Raw genomic sequence first — 22,507 nt, forward strand, 5'->3', positions numbered from 1 at the left:
AGTACATTTAGCTAATGCTTCAACTTGGAGTCCCCAGGGCCACCTCCATACAGTAGTGTGTGCTCCCTGCCAAGGGTAGAGACTTAGTTACCCTGCCTCAAGATAAGGCTCCCTGGAAAGTTGTTCCTTGGAAACATAAGTGCATCCACCCCTTTCACTGGTGACAAAAACATGAACTTCAACCAGTGTACATTGACCAGTGATACAGATCATCGTGTCTTTCTCTTACACAACCAGAAGGCAAGGTACTTCCTGATGCAATAGCTGCAGAGACCTCATTAGGATCCCATCTTCAGGATCTCACTGCCAGGCAGAGGGGCTCACAGCTGCTTTCAACTCCAGCCACACACAGCTCCTTTGCCTGCAGTGAGAACGCACGGGAATGGGCAAACATAGGCACTTAAACACTTCCAAACTCGGAACTCCATGAGGAAACAGCTTCCATGCAATTAAGTCCTGTTATTAAGCCTGAAGTTGATCAAATTTTGTATGTCAAAACCTGACTTAGTTTCTCTTGCATAAACAAAAGTGACATTGAGGAAGAACTGCTGCCTTATGCCAACATAATCAGCTCATATCCAGTCATGAACCCATCAAAAATAAACATTTTAGAAAATGTATTTGACCCTGCAACAATAGTTTTGTTCCTTTTTTCTGTAACGTTTTTGGGGTAGAGAAGGAAAGAAGAATGCGGGAAGACTATTTCTGAGTAGACATAAGGTGCGAATATACATAAGAAAGATGCGATTCCATTAATATATTCAGTTCTCCCCAGATCCCTCCCCCTCCTTTCCAGCGCAGAGACTGAAGAAAACCCATCTGCCCCGGCAGAAAGCTCGGTCATTCGGCTCCCTCCAATTCCGTAACCCTGGGTTCCCTTCTCTGCCGGTGGCACCCGCCGGGGGCTGCCTGTCCCCGCCACCGTCGGGGACCGGGGCCAGCGGGGTCAGCGCAGCCCGGCCTGCGGGGATCGGCGCATCCCGCGGCCGAACGCTCCCCACATCCTCAGGGGATGCTCCACCAGCCCCTCCGGAGGGGGATGCTTTATCCTCCAGAGTCGCTCCCTCCCAGCGGCTCCCGCCGGCGCGGCGACCCCTCCTCCTCCTGCCCTCCTCGGGGGGAGCAGACATTTTGAGGCAGCGCATCCCGCACGCCCGCCGAGAGCCGCAGCGGCGCGGGCGAGGCCTCCAGGCTCACCTGCCAGCTCGTCGGGCTCCAGCCCGCTCTCCGCGTCGATGCCGCACAGCACGAAGTAGTGGGCGAAGCGGCAGGGCGCCGCGCCGGGCCCGGGGTTGCCGCTCCCGCTCATCCCGCCGGCGGCGGCTCCGTGAGGCGGCGGCAGCAGCGCGGCTCGGGCCGGTCACGGCGCGCCGCCCCCCATCCCCGGCGGGGCCGCGCAGGCGGGCACCGAGCGGCGGCACCGAGCACAGAACGGGCGGGCGGCCCCGCTGCTGTCAGCTGAGCGGGGCGGGGACGGGCGGGACACGCCGCGCTGCCGGACCGCCCCCGCGGGGCATTTAAACCCTGCGCGGCCGCCCCCGCCCCGCGCCGCGGGCTCGCGTTCCCGGCGTGTGGGGAGAGCCGCGGGCGCCTTTGTCACCCGCTGTATCCGCGATGGAAGCCTAAAGCTCCCCCGCGTGTGAACCGCAGTGGTTGGCTTTATTTAAATAAAGCAGGAGACGGTGCCGCTTCCTATCGGGAATGTCTCTTCCCCCCGGCCCAGGAGGGAGCTCCGCAGCCCCGCTGCCGGAACGCGCCGAGCCCCGCCCGGCGCTGAGCGCTTCCTGCGGGAATCCTGCCGGGGGAAGCGGCTGCTTCTCCTCCCCAGCCCAATGTGCAAGCAGCAGCCACCACCCACGGGGATGGCTTTTGTGCGCTCTCCATCCCCGCGCCGTGATGGATGGCACCCGTGCCACGTTACGGGAGAGCTATTCCTGGGCTACTCGCACTCCGTTTCAAAGCAAAAATCTAAAATGTTGCTTCGTTCCTAGTTTATTTAAGATTTACTAGCCATTGTGCCGCGTCCAGAAATAAATCAGCATTATTTTACCCCCGCTGCTAGAATTCTTCTCGTTAGGATCGCCCGATGCCAAAATAGTGACAACTCTGTCCGCGAGCGGCACCTACTTTTAAAGTGGCAGAGATGATTCTTTTGAAGTTCTAACTTTTTCTTCTCCAAAGTGATAAGATTCCCCCCCCCCCCCCATATGTCAATAATTCTGACATCGGAATATCATAAAGATAATTCAGTATTTTCTAGTATTCCGGTATTATCCAGCATTCTGGATATCATATTAGTCAGTATTCTCACTTTTATTCTTTTGTGTTTCATCTGTTTGTTAGTCTTGGTCCATGCCACCTGTAATAATTACAGTCTTCTCATTTTCTTACTGTGGACTCCTATGACCCCTTTATTTTACCTCTTAGCAGTGTGAATCACGTATTTTCTTTTTATGGTTTATATTTGTCCTTGTTTAACAAGTGCCTTTGATAAGAAAATGCCTACAAGGAAACTGATAATTCATCCACCTTGTGTCATTTTATGGAGGTACATGGGGTAACTGTCTGACCTCGAAGCCACCTAGGTCAGCATCTCTCTCTCTCTATCTCATCAAATTGACAAATTTTATGCTCTTTTATTTCTCAGCTTCCTCTAGTGTTCTAATGAAAGCAGACAGGAGCTAAACTAATTTTTTCCCTTCCCAATAACTTCAATCTCCAATTTAAAAAAAATTTAAAAAATTAAAAAGAAGACAAATTCTCACAATCCCCAGTTCTTGTTGTTTTAGCACTCAGTAGCAACCTGAACCTTTCTGGAGCTGCAGAGAAATTTTCTGTGAGACTGGTAAATTTCTCGACTTTGCACCAGAGCTAGGTTGTTTTATTTAGTTTGGTTTGTTTATTAACTTGTATTTGCTTATTCAGCTTTGGATCAGATGGTAAGAGCTTGACAAGTCAGTCTCTGACTCTCATTCAAAACCAAGTGCTTATATTGTAGGTATGTTTGTTTTTTGAGGCCCAATGGCATGGATGTCTCCAGGAAGTCCAGGACAGAGGCTTCATCAGCCCCTCTAAAGGATGCTTCTAAAAATAACCCAAAAATTAACACAATAGTTCTGACCTTTTTACCTTAAGTAAAAACCAGCTGCTAGCTGGTTCTAAATTGTTTTGCTTTAGCTGTCTTCTGTACAGGGCATTTTTTTCTTTAATAAAGTTCAGTTCACAGACACCTCAATCTCAATAAAATCAGTAGTGCATATAGCATTAAACAAGAGGAAAAGCACAACACATGGGATTGGAGGTGTAAAATTAATAAACTCATCCTTCCTGGGTTAGCTGTGAGGCTGACCCCCCACTTCTATACGTGCAGCTGCCACAGACACTTTTTTGTGCGGGAATTTTGTGGGGGCACTGATTTGTTCTCCTAAGACAACTGATCTGGGCACAAAAGTCATCCTAATGAGGCCACTCAGATCTTTTGCCAACCAGTGCCAGCAGATCCAGCTTGCCTGGGCTCTGGTAAGCCATGTTATGTCCCCAGGCCTGGATTTTCTCACCTAAACCCCTCCATCTAAGTTGTTCTAATATTTCCCCCCAAGCTGATCTAGCTTAGATACTGCATGCTGCCTTTGGTTATCTCTTCTGCACTCTCATGGGTTTTTTCCCACCTCCATCCTGGCTCTCATCCCAAGGAATCTGTAATTTATTATATTTTAGCAGAACCTAGGCATTTTGGTTGTCCTTTCACCATCCAAAACCACCCTGTGGTGATCACCAGTGCCTCCTTAAAAAGGCTGCCCTGCTTTCAATACTTCTGCTCTACTTGCAACACCGAGTGCTTAAATTTTGCAGAAGTCACTGCAGGTCCACCAAGGTGCTGTGGAGCTTCTTGCAAGAGTGAGAGAAAAACAGAGATGAGGACTAAAAGCACCACAAAGTGCTGCACATACTAACTAATCAGGCAAATGCCATGAGAAAACATTTGTACAGCCTGGGAGGCAGCAGTGCCTGATAGGATTGTGCCATGAGACACATCTAGGATGATCTGAGATAACTGGCTGGGATTATGAGTATTTTTTTTTCCTTTCACCAACAAAAAGTGTTAAAGTTCCACAAGGGGTTTGAATGGGTGTCCTCTAATCAAATCATATTAACAATAACCCCGGGGAGATGAGGTTTGTCCCTGGCACAGCAGAGCACAAAGCAGTGTCAGAACTTCTTATGAGTTGCTCCAAGGAACAGGGATAAGGTAGGACTGAGGATTTCAGACTAGGACAGGCACAAAAAACTTACTGGCATAGACCAGGTCTGCCTGTGACCTTTCATTTTGGTCTGTTCTCCTGTGGCAGCAGCTTTGTTCCTTCACCAGCTGGATTGTCACTGGTACAACAGAGCAAGGGAAGGTTTTTGGCTCGGCAGATTTGTTCTTCCTTAGGTACTTGTATCTCTAGCCATGAATATTTCTCTCAATGTCAATTTGGTTCAAGTTTCCCTCTCAGTAACCTCTCAGTCAGTCTTTGTTCCTCAGAACCCGTTAGTTTAAACTGGGTCAAATGCTAACAAGCGTGTCAGCTCCCCCTGCCCCTAGGATCTGCCATAAAAGATCAGACCATCAAGCTCTTTGTCCTACTTCTGCAAGAAGCCAATGCCCAATGCTTCACAGAGGTGGAAAAACCTGCAATTTAAAGGTTACGTCCCTTCCCCTTGCTGTGACACTCTTGCTTCACTTTCTATTTTCTTCATCATTCCTCCATGAATTGGAAATCATGCTGCTGTGATGGATTGCTCACTCCTCCACACAGCTCCACAGTTCCCTCTCTAAGATCTTTCACAAGCTGCCAAGCCACATTGATTTTCCATTGAAAGCCTCTCCTGTTTTGCTCTAGTATCTAAGGGGTCAGGAGATCCTGTAGGATGGAAGGAAGGAAAACCACTAAGATGCAACATGAATGTTGGTAAGGCTCAGGACATTCCAACCCTTGGCTGACTTTCAGTGGAACAGTGTTGTCAACTCCTTCATGAGGATCTGGATATGAATAGTCATGGGATAAGGATGGGTTAAGGATGGACTGTAAGACTGAAATCCAAGTCATTCTGGCACAAAGTGCAGAAGAGTCTATAGCAGAAGTTGGAAAAAAAAACAACAGCAGAAGATTTTATAAAGAGGTTCATAAAGAATGCAATTTTCATTCTCTGAGCTTATGCAGGAAGACTGCTTAGAGCATGGGAGAAGTGTTGGCTGCCTTAGGGTCTAAACCCAAATAAACCATAAGGCATAAAGCAAAGAACACTTCCTCCAGCCCAATCCATCGTTGCTTAGAAAGCAGATACTGCAGGGGCATATTCTAATATCTTATCAAATTGTAATACCATTAAAGCAAGCAGCTCACCTTCTATAACTGCCTCATATCTATGAAGATTAAGCTTAAATAAAAGCACATGGTTTTCGTCTGCCACATTGTGTAATTATTATTCATCCAGCAGACTTACAGATAAAGTAAAACATGATTATTTTCCAGAATCTCTGCCACAGGACCGCTGAAGCTCCAGTGATTTAAAATTTGAAGGTTTTAAATCTCTAATTCCCTATTGTAGCCCATTGCATTTTATTAATTTTATGTACATTCGTCACACACATGGCCTTGCATTCCAAACACATATAGATGCATTCCACTGTTATCTGCTTTCTGAGAGGATCCTTGAGGGAGAGGTTTCATGAGGCAACTGAAATTATGCAATAGTTTATTGCACCTTCTTCCCCCCTCCTTCCTGGGGCTGGCTCTGTGCTCCCACTGCTTCCTTCACAAACAAATCTGCAGCCTTGTCTGCCTCTCCTGAGTGCATCCAGCTTACCATCAGCAAACAGATCCCAAAATACAGGCAGGGATGGAACTGTGTTGTCTGTTTTCATTCACATCATCATCATGCTGCAAGCCAGGCTTCTCAGCATGCAGCTCATCCCTCTGCTGAGTGGGCAGCTCTGCTTCAGGGCTGGTCTCTCTGGCCTTTCAAACCTCCCCCCATCCTGAATCAGCCTCCTCAAGGGTTTAGTCTTGGAGGGGAGAAGCGACAGCAGCCCCCAGGCAGATAGGGCACACAGAGGTCAGACTTCACACAGAAACCACTCCTAGGTAAGTCCTGGGGTTTGCCAGGCCTGGTTTCTGGAGGTTTTGGAGCTCTTTCCCCATGTTCAGTGGCACAGTATGGCAAAAATCTGTGGTGATTCCTGCCATTTTCCTCCACTTCTGCCTGTAATTCTATACTGAGCTTGTGAGATGCACCTTCTCCTGCCAAGCAGGTGAGGGCTTGCTCCAGTCCCTCCTCACTCCATGAAGTCAGGAGAAAGATCATATGTAACCATTACCTTTTGTATGGTTCACTGCCAAGATCCTTGGATCAAAGACCTTATTTTGCTCTGAGAAAGGTACACTTCCTGCTCTTTGGATGTACAAGACACAGACTGTTCCCACTGCTACTGAGATAAAACCTACTGAGCAAAGTACTGCTTGGATAAATCACCAGCATGTCATGCCCTGATGGAGGTGTTGTGCTGGGACCATCAAGCTAAAGCAGGAACACAGAGATTTCCATCTGTCTCTGACAGCATCCCTCACTCGCTGCATGACCTTGGCCAAATTGCTTGTAACCTGACTTGCAGAAGGCCTTGTGCAAATCAGGTCACTGTGTTTCAACTGCCCTCAGGAAAAGAAAGCAAACACTGCCTGAACATCTGCCAGGCACAAAGCTCCATTGTTCCCCAGGCTGGCCCAATGGCGTTGCACCCGAGGCAGATGCACCTCTGCAGGGCAGCAGCCCCAAATCCCTCCAGCCACGCTTCCCAACACCATCATCTGCTGGCAGATGCCTTTCACACCAGGCCTGGCACGAGGCAGGCATTCAGTGAGGACAGCAAACCTCTGTTCTGCATTTCAAACTAATTTCTGCTCTCTGCTGAAGGTGTTTGTTTCCCTGCCCCTAAACTCCAATTGCTCTGTTTTCAGTTCTCCAGGACCCAAACTGTCTGTTACAAGACCTGAGAAGGTGGAAGAGTCTTGCAACATAATACAACTCCCCACATAAAGCATGAGGAAAAGGCTGTGTGCTTCTTTCTAAAGCACTAGAGCCTCAAAGGCACATATTGTGGCAAGGAGAAAGGCATGAGGGAATCCTGGCAAGCTGCTTGGACCACATGCCCACAGCAATATTGTCTGCAGTGGCAGGGGTTCAGGCACAGCTGTGCCAGTGGTCTGTGCTCCCAGTTAGATCATCTCTGGCACTGGGAAAGCTTCCAGAGAAGATACATCCAGGCTGTCACATCTACCTGAGTAACACCATTGTGTTCAAAGCCTAGTCACAAATATTGACTGCCTTTACCTCAGTTACCAAAAATCAGGTAATCCCATGTCTGCCAATACCAGTAGAAGCGTGAACCAACCCCAAGGGTTTCAAGTGCTCTGGACAAAATCTGTCCATGAACAGCAGGTAATCCCTTTGTCAAAATGCCTTTGGCATTATTACAAATGTAATTAGAGTCTGATTCAAACTTCCCTTTGAAGCCTCATTCAGTAAGAAGTGCCAGACACCCTGCATCTACATTACAATGCATCCTAGCACATTTGAAAGCCCAAGGGCAGGCTAAAGAAATCCAAAGCCATCGAATCCATAGCCAATATACAACATGCAATCAAGGACGGATGAAAAGTATTTCCTGCAATGAATATGCATTGTGAATTGTTATGTCATTTAGCAAGGACTGCCTTTCCTCTGTCCTCCGTGTTCACATCATTGCAGTGCTGTTGTTCTGAATGTAGAAGCAGTTCATACTAATCAAGGGTCTGTTTCAATTCCCCTACTAGTGCTTTTAGCAAAAATCTAAACATTTACAACCACAGGTCCAGCCATATCTCTCTGCCACCAGCACATGTCCTTGCAGTATTTGCTGCTCAGGAGAGTTACTACTGAGAGCAGCCACACTGCAGCTTTTCTGTGCTGGCTGTGCTCATGCTTTACTGGAAATCAGCTCTGAGCCCACACAGAGGAGCTCAACCAGAAGGACAGAGATCAAAGCAGTTTGCTTCTCCTTGAAGATCATATTTCTTAGTGACTTCCTTGCAAAGCAATAGTCACAACTTCTTTAAGCCCAGATCCATGCTGAGCAATTCCTGCAGCTCCCATCAAGCACATCCTTTGGGGGTAGGAGCATTTGACACTACCTAATGTGGCAATGAGCTAGCTCAGTACCTCCCTCCAGGCTAAAATTCAGCTCTTACTGGGAAAACTCAGTAAAAAGTATTTTCCCAGCTAGATCAGAGCCATTGGCTTCCTGGTGCTCAACACTATCCTGCAGGGATGAAGGCTTTGGATGACCTTTGGTGCCAGAGTGTCTGGCAGCTCCAACTCTGATGTCAGCCCATGGGTGACATTGAAGGGAGCCAGACTGGAAACACAACCTTGGGATGGCTTCCTGGGGATCCATGAATGGACTGAGCAGGACTTTAGGGAGCTAGAGACCAGCCCTGCAGTGACATTGCTTAGGCAAGGACTGACAGCCCCAGAGGTGCTGAAACAGAGTCCTGGGCTGTGGGTAAGGGGTGGGGGAGAGCCAGGGCCAGTAAGACCCATTGATGCCTTCAAGGCCCTGACACTCAGCACACACAGCTGAGATGTGCTGATTTCAGTGGTAGAAGTGCTTACCTTCTTGTCTGGAAGATAACAGAGCCTGTGTGCTTCATTATTCTTGGGCCATTTATTCATACTGAGGATTATTTCACTTGCAGGTACTTCTGTCCTGGCTCCCCCAGCACCAGTTCATGGTGCCACAGCTGAAGAGGGTCACAGTGACACTGCTGTCACAGTGACAGAGCTTTAGTGTGATGGTGACACTGCTGCTTCCACTTGATGCAGCTGCTTGCATTGGAGATTGCACAGCAGAAGGTTGGGGGTTCTCAAGTTCCCTTGCTGTTCAGAGCCCTGGGAGCTGTGACAAGGAGGCGTCCAAGCAGCTCCCCTGCAACCTGCCCAGCCTTGCAGAAAACAGGTCCAGCTGGAAGCAAGCTGCTCCCAACATACCATTTGGGTTTTGGGTGTCACTGCACCATGTCCTCTGCTGCAGGGAATGAAATTGCAGTGTACTGCTAACACACTGAACTTGCAAGAGCTTGAGTTAGACAAAGACATTATATGTGGGCTAATATCAGCTTGAGTTGTTTTGCAATTCAAGCCCATAGAATAGTTTAGGTTGGAAAAGACCTCTGGCAACTACCTGTCTCTTCACAAGTGTGTTTGAAATCTATTGAGACAAAAGTGACAGAGTTGCCTGTATCCTAAAGCAGAGGTATGCCAAACACCCCATTTTAGAGGATATGCTGCATAAGTATGAGTGAGAAAGCCAGTGGAGCTAATGCTTTGTAGAATATCAATGAAACTGAGAGGAGTTTCAAAGACTGAGTTTTTTCAGCTCCTTATGACCTTTCCATGCCTCCATGTGCATAAACAGCAGCTATTCTGTCCTTGGTCACATCCAACTTCAGTTTCACCCTGTTTATCATGTGAGGGAGCTGGCTGGTGTTGTGGGGGAGTTTTGTGTCCTCTCCTTTCCTTGCAGTGGTATCACTTGATTTCCTCTGGATATTAGTGCAAAATAATGAATAGCACAGGCCCTGACATAGCATGACCCTGACTCACAACTGCAGTTCTTGAGGACCCTGACACCCTCCGAAGACACAATAGCAAACATCAGCCAAAAGAGGAAGCATTTGTGTCAGGTCCTTGGCAAAGAGCTTCCTCTAGATGCTCTAGAGAGTAAGCACCACCTGTCTGCCTTGTCTGTCTCAGATCCCCGCTGTTTCCTCTGTCCCTGGGTCCAAATTTCTGGCAGACTAACATGTGGAAGGTGAAGGGAAAAGTTCTGCTGCTGCCTGGATCTGAACACCAGTGGAAAACTAGAAAAGTTGAATTGTGAAAGCAAACCAGCTGCTGTGAACTGATACAGCTCCTTAAAAATATGATTTGCTTACCTTGCCCCTTGGCACCAACTGCTTGATCCTTAAAATCAGATGGCCAAAGGTACGATGGTTTCAGGATTTGTTTCTGGAGCAAGATGGAGCAATTACTCTACCTGGAGAAAAGAGAAGAAATTAGTCAGAAGAAGAAGAATTTGTCAAAGACCAGTTAGAGGTTTAAACCAGTAGTGAATCCAGCCTGCCTGGCAACACAGAGAGCCAAGAGTGGGAAGCATCACTTGCATTAGGGCCCCAGCTGGTCGTCATGATCTCATGCTCCAGACTAAGTGTTGGCTCAGCTCTGGTCTTTGATGCTTTTTTTGCCTGTCTGGGAAAAGCTAAGGACTAATATATACCCAGAAATAATGAGATTTGCATATCACCCTTGATATATCACACATGGAGTGAATGTGGGACAAAGCCACAGGGAAGACAGATGGGATGGGTTTTACTGTCCCAGGAAGTCAGGAGGGATGAGGTCATGAAGAATGATTTTGTATCATTCAGGAAAACTTAGCTACTTGTTGTCTGGAGACCACACAGAGACACTCCATGGTGCCTAAGCAGCCTTTTTCTCTGGCTGCCTGTATTTACTCAGCTTCCATCATCTTTCAGGGCTTTGCAGGAGCCATACACACAAAAATGTCTAAAACAATTACATAACCACCAAACAAAGGCTCTGATGCCAGGCACAACCATTACTCAGCTGATTATTACAAAATATTGCTGTGATCTGAAACTGAGGAGCCCAAGGGTCATTCCTGCTTGAGATATGAGAACAAAAGTCCCTCTAGCTCAAGGAGACTTCAAAAAATAGGGCTTGAAAATATGAACCCTCTAGTTTGAAGAGAAAAACAAGTATCCAAAAATGGACCAAAGAGAAACACAAGCCACCTGACTCTGTGCATCTCTCACATCTTCATTCATGCTAAAAATGTACTCTCATGTCTGACTGCACACAAATAAATCCAGCCAGCAAAGGCCAAGGATACTTCAACCACAGACACGAACAAAAGACAAAATCAAGAATGAGCTCAGAGATAGTAGTTTTCAATTTCTCACTCTTAGCAATAAGGCTCTCACAGAGGAGAGATTTTCTGTGCCAGAAAACCTGAATCTACAGCAGCACAAAGGTCAGATAATACAGTTTATCCTCACTTCATCCCACCTCCACTCTGATAAATAGCTGCACCTTACAAATTCCCCTTCTTGCCTCCACTGCTAGAAGGCACTTGATGGCTTCATCTCTGCTAGCTGCTGCTCCTTCCTGCTTCTAACCTGGCAAGGCAGTGGGGAAAAGTAATCCTATGAAAAGCACATGTAGTGCTTTCAAGACACATCACAGGTAATATGTGATTGTTGTTAAGATGCCTATTCTTCAACTGCAAAAGATGTACTGCTATTCTAAAGTTGGATTGTAGCTGAAGGCATGACAGAATAACTGAATTGCCTCTCCCTTACCTAGCTAGAGCTCTCAGCTTCAATTTTACCTTAGCTACTTGCACCAGCTACATTCTGATAATGACTTGCTTCCACAGCCTCTGGGCAACCACAAATTGAGCCTGATGTGCAAATCCTGACTGTTCATATTGAGTTGCTGGAATGCTTTTTACAAATCAACAGCGTCCTAAATCCATCCATTTTCCCCCTGGTGAATTTCCACTGAGGGCTTTTCACCACAGCAAACTGGAGCAGCTGGCCCTGTCACCTGTACCAGCTGGAAGAGTGACCTGGGGAGGTCACCTGGCTGCTGAGCCACTGGCCTGCCTTCCTTTGAGTTTAACATTTGTATCTGTGAAAACTCATGGGTTGTGGGCTTGCTGACGTGAAGGTAGCTCCTCTGTGCCTTGCCTTCCTCTCTGTCCTTGGGCAGCTCCATTTCTTTGTTATTAATTGGCTCAAACAAGATTTCCCCAGACACTTGGGTGGTTGTAGCATCAGCCAGTAATCCCCTAATTCCCTCGGACACCCGGGAGTCCCCTGTGTGCTACTCTACAGCTGCATTTTGCAAGTGTTGCACTCCTCCATGATAACACCAAATCGATGTTCTGTGCTGATCAAAGGTGTCCTTGTCCTCAGAGCAAATTCCAGCACTCTTCTGGTACTTTGCACAGGATACCAGAAATTGTAGCTGGAATTCTTAAGATGTCACCATCTAAAGCAAAAAGCCTTTGCAAATTAAACTTGTTTTCTCATGGATGGCAGGCTTTGATACTTTACTAAAATAATCAGCACAAAGCTTGTTCTGAAAGGTTAAGACTCTTACAAGAGGCACAGCAGCTATCACTGGTATTGGGGCTTTCTTGTGTCATGCTAGGAATCTGTACAATTAAAACTAATTACTTGTAGTTAAATGAGAAAATTTTCTGGTTCTAACATCCCTGCCAGTGTTACTGGGAAGCAAAGGCTTTACCCCTCCTTTTTCACCTAAGAAATCTCTCAGCTGGGAGTTGCCAGACAACTTCTTTGAGAGGCTGCAACTAGATGATCTTTAAGGTCCCTTCCAACACGAGCCACTCTGTGGTTTTATGATTCAATCCTTTTTAACTGCCTTTTCAAGTGTGATGTTAGTCTGTATCAGACAGCAGTGACTTCACTGAGGTTCACATAGTACCAAGTAAAACCATCTATCAGAAGGTCAGAAAAACCAGATCTGAGAAGGTACTTGTTAAAATGTCAATCAAAGAGGCTGGTGATCTAAGTGTAAAAGCTTCCCTGAGAACCATGTCAGGCACAAAATAAAATGTGCAAGGTAGAGCTGTATCATCGCCTGTCAGCATCCTGGCCCCATATCTTCCATGGAATCCTGAGCTGATGTTGATAACATTAGATTTCTTCATTCCTAGCATGGTGGTGAGTATCTAGAGGGTGCAATGTTTTATTCACAATTTTTATTTCACAAAATATTGCATGTTTTATTCACAATTTTGGGTGCTATGCATGTTTTCAACATCTACCTTCTTGGAGAGGACCAGCAAGACCTGCCAAAAGACCTTTCAAACTTCACAGTTCCCCTGGGGGCCCCAAGAAATAATGTCCACATTAAATAAATCATTTCTTTGGTCCACACCAAATAAACCACAAAGGTCCACGTTTATAGAATTTCTAAAAAGACTGAGTGTGGGTCCTGCTTCAGAAGAGTAAAAGGCATGCAAGTATCCCTGTAGTTGAACATGTCTGTGGATTCCAGGCTCCTTCGTGTAGCAGGAGGACACCAGCTTCTGTCCTGGTCACTCCACAGTCCAGCACGGAGGGATCACCTTCTCTCAGGAAGCTGCACATCACCCGCATTTAAAGGGGAGATCTGATTTACAAGCAGCTTTCCGGCCCTGGAGAGTACATTTTGACTGTAACAAGCTCGCAGATCACTAGATGGCCTCGTAACCTCAGAGATTTGGGCAGACCCTGGCTGGGCTCAGGAATCGCTCGGTTTAAACCCTTGGCACCCCAAGTGCTGCAGAATCATCACCTCGGGCAATGCACAGGAGCCTTTCAAAAACGCAGAGTGAGAAATTTGGTACACTTTGTCCCACTGGGAAGGTAGAGAACCTTTAGAAGCGGTTTGTATTCCCTAAATCCCAGCAGATGGGACGGGAGGTGGAGCAGAGACAAGGTGGGAGCTGTTGGAGAGTCACAGGGGTCTCAGAGGGAGGTGAGCCCGTTTGGGGACATCTCTGTGAACCTCAAAACCTGGGGAATTGGAGGGGGTGCATGTGGGTTTGGTTCCTTGTCCCACACCAATGAGTCCCAGTCACTACCACGTGAAAACGTGGCCACTTCGAGGCCTCGGAGAAAACACCAGCGTTTGTAGTGAAGGTGTGCCTTACCTGCCTTACCGAGCTGTGCCCTCCTGAGGGACAGCAGCAATACAGGGTGGGAAGGCCCCTCTCCTGTGCACACCGGAGAGGGTCTGGGGAGAGAAGGGATCTTTGGAGAAGCAAAAATACGAACGGGACATGGAACAACAGAGGAGCGGGGAGAGGTCCCACTCGCCCCAGAGGCAGAGCCGGCCCTGGGCGCTGCCTATGGGAGCTGCCGCTGTCTCCGAGAGGCCGGAGAGCTTTCCCTCGCCCCCACCGCATTGACAGCGCCCTTGATCTGATGTGCGAAGGGCAAAACCGCCCTCGTTTTCCCTGCCGCTCAGCTGGGCCGTGTGTTATCGCTCCTTTTCCCGCGCGGATTTTTATCAGCGTTTTTAAACGCAGGGCTCGCTCGCACTGACGCACGTCTTTCAGAAAAGCCGCTCGAACGCATCGGGAGCGGAGCGAGCCCAGGCACCGAGCAGGGCTGAGGACTGGGAGCGGGGCAGGACGGCCAAGAGCAGCGGCCCGACCTGCAGCGGAGGCCGCGGGGCCGGCGGGGCCGGCGGGGCCGGGAGCTCCGGCGCTGCCGCTTTAAGGGCGGGCGGGCGGGCGGGAGCGCGGCCCGGCCCGGCCCCGGCACAGCGGCGGCGGCAGCAGCAGGTACGTGCGGGCCGGGAGCTCCGATCGGGCCGGGCAGCGGGCCCGGCTGTCCCCCTGGCGCGGCCGGGAGCTGCCCGTGCTGCCGAGGCCTGTGGCTGCTTTGCCGGGAGAGCGGCGAGGGCGGCGCGGCGGCCCCGGCAGCTCCGCTCGGCCCGCGGCGCGGGCGGCGTGTGGGGAGGGCTGGTATCCCCCGAGGGGATGGGCGCTTGGGCTTTGGACGGCTCTTTCTGAAAAAGAAAAAAAGAAAAAGAGAAAAAAAAAAAAAAAAGAGCTTAAATTGCATAGAAATTGATGTTTTGGTTTTTTTCTTTTTTGATCGGGGGGGGGGGAGGTGAGGCTTTTCTTATGTGTTTTGCTAGGTTTTGTCTTCTGGTCCAAGAGTAAGACAAGCAGTAGTGTCAAATGCCGGTTATCCACCCTGATTTTATTCTATGTAAAATAGACAGGTTAGGAGTGTTAAACACAGGGATATCCATGCTGTTATCCATCCTGGTTTATTCCCTGTAAGATGGACAGGCCAGCAGTGTCAAACACGGGGATATCCATCATGTTATCCAGCCTCATTTCATTCCCTGTAAGATGGACAGTCTAGGAGCGTCAAACACAGGGATGTCCATCCTGTTATCCATCCTGGTTTTATTCCCTGTAAGATGGATGGGCCAGGAGTGTCAAACACAGGGATGTCCATCCTGTTATCCATCCTGGTTTTATTCCCTGTAAGATGGATGGGCCAGGAGAGTCAACACAGGGATGTCCATCCTGATGCCTTCCCTCACTAAGCATTTAAGCTCAGTTTGGCATCGTGAATGCTGAGCTCTTGGCAGGTGTTTCTGTACCAACAATTAATTTCAGGACAGTAACCATCGTGACAGGCCATGCAAAATAAACACCACAGGATCTCAGCCCTGCTAATTTGCAGCAATTCATGGAGAAAAGCCAGGATACAGCATTTGCTGACAAGATTTATCTCATCTCTCCAATTGATTGCAGTTAACATCATGCTTCCCTTAGGCAGATGAGGATTATAGAGATCTGCCTTCAAGAAGGAAGGCATTTGCTAATTGCATTCATTAATTACATGGACTCTGCTGAATGGCATTCTCCAGTGTGGAAAAATGCAAAATGTTTGATCATGTGTATCTGTTTGTAATAGAAACATAAAGCCTTTAGCCAATGATTTAAACAAGATTTAGTAGGAATATCAGCCTAAAAAGCGAAGTGTGAAGTTCACAGCTTAACGTTTGAGTAAGTAATGAAACTAAAGCCAGTACTTAAAGCAGAGGCTAGCACACAACAAAAATACAGTTAAACACCTATGAATTTTATTCTAAAGATACAGACAAATAAAGAAAATCTGATCTAATTAATTAAAAAGTGTTAAGACTGTTTCACTGACATATTCTTCCTGTTGTGCATTTGTCCAGTTTTAAGGACAACCTGCACAGCTTGAAGTTGTCCACGATTCTGTTGTTGTGAAAAATTGCTGGGGCTGGGATGAAAGTTGTCTTTCTTCATGCATTATTCTGCTGGTTTGTGAAAACCACTGCAGAAGAGAGAAAACATTTACAAAACAACGAGTTCAGTTTCTTGTTTGTTTCTACTTGCAGTCTTGCTGTTGTGGAAGCACAGGCCTGAAATGCTTCCCTGGTCGTCAGTTTCAGGGGAGGTTCAAAAGCTGTGCCCTGAAGAAGGAAGTCTGAGTTATTGAAAAGAAATTAGAGAGTAAGGTGAGGAAGGAAAAAGGATATGGAAATATTAATGGATGGGTAAAGGAGATCTAAGCAGGGAGGCTGGAAAATATTTCCTCTCCTTTCAGGACACTTCTTGCTGAGTGTACTCTCAGGATCAGCACAGAAAAGGCCCAGGGTCTACAAAAGAAGGCAAGTGAGGAAAGTTTGCTGATGAAGTGCTGAGAGGCTCTTCTTTGCATCTCAGTGCAGTACTGTGGCTCTCTACTCCCCGTGCTCTTGATTCATAAATGAATCTAAACTCTGACATACCAATCTTTCATTCTTCTTCACTGTTTGTGTGAAGTGTACTACACACCTTGAGTGGTGTGAGAAGGCTGTCCAGTCCAAATGTTTGTCCACCTTTTAAAAATTAATTTAAATGTGCTGGGTTCAGTTTCTCTCTTCAGACAGCTTTGGAGCATGTTTATATAGCGTCTCAGAGTGGGCTACAGGGATGGAGGTCTCCTTTCTTCTACAACTGACAGCATCCACATGAGACTATTGTACCACCAGACTAACCAATCCATTAAAATACTGGCTGAAATGCAATGAATTAGGACTACTCTGGTTAAGATCAGTTTTGAGGATTTTTTTGTGTTTCTCTCAATTTTGGAGTTGGTAGATTGATAAATCTTAAGGAGAGAGAGGAATGCCTTTAAAATAATGCTTTTGTATAAGGATTCATCACCATTATAAAAATGGTAATTAATGGTGTCTCTTCAAACAACCTGCTGATAACCACTGCTGTATCCACAGGCCCTGCAATGCCAGAGTCTCCCTGCAAAATCTGAAGATTCAGTGGAAGAACCCAAAATGGGAGTAGGTTGCTGTGTGTCTGTCTTCAGGGCAGAGGGAGAGAGATGTTAAAAGGTTGCACATTCAATTTTTAGCTCTATTGGCTGTCCCACTAACTGGTTGTTTCTCACTGGATAAGTTCAGAGTACTCTTCTGAATGGGTTCTTGATAGTTTCTTCCTTGAATACCACTTCTTTCAGACTTAAGACTGGGCAGGGGCAAGGCACAAGAGCACAGGGATCTCCTCTTCTTAAAGACTTGAAGTCACAGAAGAAACATCACTGACATAGCATTTTTCTCCTTTCAGCAATTGTCATCCATCACTATGAACAACAACATCCTGTGAGTTCGTTTCAAACTTTCTTCAGATAAGCTGTGCTCCGAGTTCTCCTGAGGAAGGCTGTTCTCCTTGGGGAAGCATGGCCTTCCGTGGCTGGAGGTGGCTCCTCCTCCCGAGCAGGCAGAACACCCTTGCCAAGGTGTGGAGGAGCAGGAGGGGAGGCCCCTCTGTGTGCTGGCAGCGCTGCTGCCACTGGAGCTCAGGCAAGGCTCTGGCCCCCGAGGTGAAAGCGTTTCTGGAGGAGAACACCGAGGTCACCAACAGCGGGCACCTCACGCCAGAGATCCGGCTGCGCCTGCTCACCCCCCGCTGCAGGTTCTGGAGAGAGAAACCTGACCTGTGGCCTTATGGGGACCCATTCTGGGCCATTTACTGGCCAGGAGGACAAGCCCTCTCCAGGTATGCAGCAAAATTCACCACAGCTGATAAGTGCAGTGTGCCAGGATGTCAGACCTGGCTCTGTTTGTGGTAATTCTTAGTGATGTGTGATTGCCTATTATGGGTGCATTATTCATCCTCCTCTCTGCTTATACTGGAGTGTCCCAGTCCCTGCTGGCTGGCAGCAAGTTCAGCACCTGTTGTGCAAAATAACTTGTGTCTTTTAAATAGGAATTTGTTATAATCATGGCTATGCATGTGCTGGCAACGGGGCTGAATTTGGATCCATGAAGGGCTGTGCAGATGCCATCAAAACCTAGTGAGGTGTTTAATTCTGTCACTCCAAACAAGAGGATTGCTATTTTGTCATAAAGTGAGTGTATGGGTTTTTTGTTGGAGTGTGGATGTGCCTCTGTTGAGAAAAGTAGTTTAATGCTGATGCACTTGGAGTGTTGGTTAGCCTGAATAACTCTCCTCATCTAGGATTCAGCAGCCTTATTGTCGTGACTTTTTGTGGCTTTTAGTCACATCAGAAGGCACATTTGATTTTGGCTGCTGACTGTCAAAATGTCTTTAAATGTTCCTGATTCAGAAGAACTAGAGTTCTTTTATTTTGTGAAATCATATCTCTCATTTAAACAGCAGAAAAAAAAATCTTAATTTTTACAGCAGAGAACAAGCTGTCAGAGAGTCCCCACATAGATGAAAGGGAAGAATCTGAATTGGGGCGTTACTGTTTTTCTGCAAGAAAGCATTAATAAGAAGGCAGTTTTGACCAGGTAAAAGATGAGTCTTACTGTTAAATTAAGAGTTGATTATGCCATGTAGATGAACTAGAGTGCTCCTAAACATTGGGTATATAAAATAGATTAGCTAATTTCTATATTTTCTTATAATTTATATACTTGGATATTTGGGTAGCAGTAATAATTATCTGGCATTTCCCTACTTTATTGTCTTACTGTTTAGGCACTGGTTTGATGTATTAAGAAATGTCAGAAACCAGTTGCATAAATTGGAAGATTAAAAAGGGAGCACAAAAACATATGGTTGCCCCCACATAACTGTCCTCCTATCAGAGCTGGCATTTCCACAGCATCAGAAATCTCCTATTTCACACTACTCTTGGTGTAATTCAAGATTGCTCATTAACCCAGGAGGGCAGAGACACTGTGTGCACTGTGCCAGGGGACACAGCAGCATCCAGCCGTCCTGAGTCACCCAACCAGCAGCAGCAACTCAGGAACCACTCAGCTGGAAACAAGGCATTTGCAGCATTAGGGCCACATCACACCCTACACAAATTACTAATGGAAAGTCTGGCAAATCCCAGAGGGGCTCCTAGAAAGGAGAAACAAAGCACTTCTGTGGAGATCCCACGCCTGTCCTTGGTCCTGGTGGTAAACTAGGGGCTGTACTTAGGGGAGTGATGGCCTTGGGGGAATGCTGTTAAACATGTGAGCTGCTGAGCCTGGACACAAATGTCCTGCACTGGACAAGCTTACTAAGCCTCTTGGTGCCATTGCTGCTGGTGCTTCCAGGCCCAGACATTTCCATCCATCCATTCCCAATGCACACCAGTCTTAACATTTCTGTCTGACCCCTGTGAAGAGTCAGCCATCACTCTCCCTGTCAGAAGATAACACAAATGTAGAATCCTTTCTTGTTTCTAGTTCAAAAGAAGTTATGGAAATTGGTAGTAAAATTATGGCAGTTTACAGTAATTCATTTCACCCAGGACTCTTCTCCCTGACACCTTTCCCCTTGGCAGCAAATTGAATTTCATGGCAGTTGTTAAAGTTTTGAACACTCTGCAATAGTTACAATATGGTTCATAGTATTTAACAATAACTGCTATTTGCCTCGTGTCAGTTCTCCACTTCCAGCTCAGAGGTTTTTCAGGATTTCTCTTGGCAGGCGTCAGCAATTAGATGAAGATAGCCTTTCTGCTCACCACAACTCTAGTCTTTTTCTCATTGCTACTCAGGAACAACACTAAGCAGTCTCAAAGTATTTGCATCTTTATCTGCATGGCTCAGGAAAAAAAAAAAAAAAAACAGGAGAAAATCCTCTTCTGCCAAGCAGTTGCATAAGCAGTGTTTCAGATTGGTGGGTGGGCACCATATTCACTGTGAACATACTATGTTTTTTCAGTCAGATTGCTTTTAATTTCTACAAATCCTTACTTCACTATTTCTCATGGATTCTGATGAATTCTGTTTACCTACCAGTTTGTGTCTACTTAACAGATAAGCTCACCTGTCAGAGAAGGGGCTGATTGACATAAAATGTTGCTTACTTGGCTGAATTTCTTTTTGTTTGTGGGTGGGGGAGGACACTAAGAGAGAAAAATTATGGTCCTTGATTTTTATATCATCTGAAACAAATAAGGAGTTTTATGGCAGCTGCACATGTGGAATAGTATTAAGGTACCACACTTCATTACATGTTTGGCAAGAAACTCTTATGCAGTGTACTGTAAATCTGAGAAATTTGCCTGATCTTGTTCACTGCTTTAACAGCTTTTCTTTTTCAGGTATATTTTAGATAATCCACGCGTGGTTAAAGGGCGATCAGTTCTGGATCTTGGAAGTGGATGTGGAGCAACAGCCATAGCTGCTGTGATGAGTGGTGCATCCCAAGTCCTTGCCAATGACATTGACCCCAGTAAGGCTTTTTTCCATCTCTGTGTAAAGATACTTACTCATTTTTAAAGCACCTTTAACACAGACTTTTCTTTGCTCTGTTTTGGAGAAATTCAAGTTCCAAACAGAATTTTAAGAATGCTAAAAAAAGGAATAGGTTTTGCCAGTACTGGAAGCTGGGCCTCTCTTGGCCCAGGTGTCTCTCCATAGCTCCTTAGAACAAACAGCAAACTTTCTGCCAAGTGTTGCCCATACACCACCACAGCTGGTTTGGATGAGAACTCCAAGCACAAGCAGCAAATTGGCTTCTCTGTAGGACCCCAGCATTTTCCTGTGCTTTCATGTACATCAGGGCCTACATTTTGCCTTTTTCCTCTAGGCTTTGTCCTTCCATAATTGACTTATGAATACAGTTTATGCATAATTTAGTTACTCTTTAGTTAGGAAGGAAGTATATCCATAGATTAAGGCAGTTATTATATTCTACTTCAATTCCATGATTGGTTTCCACTGGTATCCATTCTAGGAAAACTTCTTCCCTGTGTCATAGTGTAATGAGGATAAAATTTCATCACTTCATGCTAGATTTTTACTCATAATAAAAACTGTGGAAGCACCCTAGATAGGGTGAACAACAACATTCAAGAGATGAAACTGAAATATTTCATCACAGAAATATATAAGAGGGCTGAATGGCAGAATCCTAAAATGTAACTTTAATTTTCCTTTGACTTTTCTTCAGTTGCAGGAATGGCAATGATCTTGAACTGTGAACTGAACCACCTGGATCCCTTCCCCATCACCATTAAGAACATAATTAATTCAGAGGCTGGCAACTGGGACCTCATAGTTCTAGGAGATATGTTTTATGATGAACAACTTGCTGATGGTCTGCATCACTGGCTGCAGAAGTGCATCAGGATTCACCAGACTGAAGTGCTGATTGGCGACCCTGGCAGACATCAGTTTTTAAGCCACAGCATTCACAGCCAGCTGCACAAAGTTATAGAATATTCACTGCCTGAGTCTACAAGACAAGAAAACTATGGGCTAACATCAAGTATTGTCTGGAGTTATCAGCCCTCAAACAGCTTAGATGATTCTTGAAGCTGCCTTCCTATGGGATTTTGTCTCACTTGATTGGCTTTTTGCAGGTATATAACATGAAAATGGGAATTAAAGCAGCTTACTGTACCTTCACTGGAGTGATTTCAATCATACTCACTGAGGCTTTTGCTCAGTTTGATGTAAAAGCTACATGCAAACTGTATTCAAAGGGGCCTGCACTGAAGTGCAGATCTACAGACAACTTACATGTAGGAGTTTGCATGCTTGATGTTTCCCATGTGTATTTGTGTCCTGCTGACATTACTGTGAAGTGTTTTGGATGTCCAGCATACTGCTGTGGGGAAAGGGCTGTGGCTGAAGGACTACTGCATTGCTTCTACAGGCTTCTGCACTTATTTATAGAAAATTTCTAAATATAGAAAACTATTGCTGTCCTCCATAAAATTCTCCACTAGATTTTTAGCTCATATTATGCTCAACTTGAAGTGCCTTGCTCTTTTTCTGGGTGTCTCTTCTGAATGTCAAAGTAACTAATTTAAATCTTCCCCTTCCCCTCTGTAATAAAAATTTCCTCTTCCTTGAAACTGACAGAGTGATTATGTAGGAGTTGCACCCAAATTTAAACTCTGCTTCTTGACTGCCAGCCAGTGTAAAAGCTGTAATAAATGGAAAGTGAATAAATAGTACCAGCTATGGGGTACCTTCCTTCCCTTGAGAGTAGGGTCAAATGATTTACATTCCCTACATTACCCTTTGCAAGGGTAAACCAGGTAATCTGTCACCTTGGGAAGCTGCTGAGGGATGAAGTCTTTACTTCTGTGACAAACAGAGGGCAATGAAATAAAAACAGGGAATGCAAGTCTGATAGAATTATTTTGCTCTTCTCCTGAGGAGATGCTGGACAAACTCCAGAATCATTCTCAGTTTTATCTGCCAACTAAGAACCAGTTTCATCTGCCAAACATGGTACAACAAAAATAATCTGATCCTCAGGTAAGATGCTCTAACTGTGGCCATTTGAAGAAGAAACCAATCTTTTCAGAGCAGTCTTAGAGGAAGTGTCAACTTGAGCAGTCAATCATTGAAC

At 46.1% G+C, this 22,507-nt stretch overlaps 2 protein-coding genes across 5 annotated transcripts in view; one reads left to right on the forward strand and one right to left on the reverse strand.

Annotated features, from left to right (window-relative positions):
* DENND5B (DENN domain containing 5B) overlaps nt 1–1,437 on the reverse strand; it is a 105,427-nt gene extending 103,990 nt beyond the window's left edge. For both annotated transcript variants that reach the window (XM_058804570.1, XM_058804569.1), the window contains exon 1: nt 1,198–1,437. In XM_058804570.1, coding sequence (XP_058660553.1) covers nt 1,198–1,309 — 112 coding nt within the window. In that variant the 5' untranslated portion in view covers nt 1,310–1,437. The remainder of the gene's footprint in view (nt 1–1,197) is intronic.
* Nucleotides 1,438–14,227: 12,790 nt separating this feature from the next.
* Nucleotides 14,228–22,004, forward strand: ETFBKMT (electron transfer flavoprotein subunit beta lysine methyltransferase). 3 transcript variants are annotated; one of them, XM_058805455.1, is made up of 4 exons: nt 14,228–14,464; nt 17,297–17,728; nt 20,244–20,374; nt 21,095–22,004. In XM_058805455.1, the coding sequence occupies exons 2-4, from the start codon at nt 17,409–17,411 to the stop codon at nt 21,457–21,459; spliced, it is 816 nt and encodes a 271-aa protein (XP_058661438.1). In that variant the 5' UTR covers nt 14,228–14,464; nt 17,297–17,408; the 3' UTR covers nt 21,460–22,004. The 3 variants fall into 3 exon arrangements, with proteins under 3 accessions (XP_058661438.1, XP_058661439.1, XP_058661440.1); XM_058805456.1 differs by lacking the exon at nt 14,228–14,464 and adding an exon at nt 16,975–17,064; XM_058805457.1 differs by lacking the exon at nt 14,228–14,464 and having other exon boundaries at nt 17,007–17,728.
* The last annotated feature ends 503 nt before the right edge of the window (nt 22,005–22,507 follow it).

The sequence above is a fragment of the Ammospiza caudacuta genome, chromosome 5, assembly GCF_027887145.1.
Source record: "Ammospiza caudacuta isolate bAmmCau1 chromosome 5, bAmmCau1.pri, whole genome shotgun sequence".
Classification (NCBI taxonomy): domain Eukaryota; kingdom Metazoa; phylum Chordata; class Aves; order Passeriformes; family Passerellidae; genus Ammospiza; species Ammospiza caudacuta.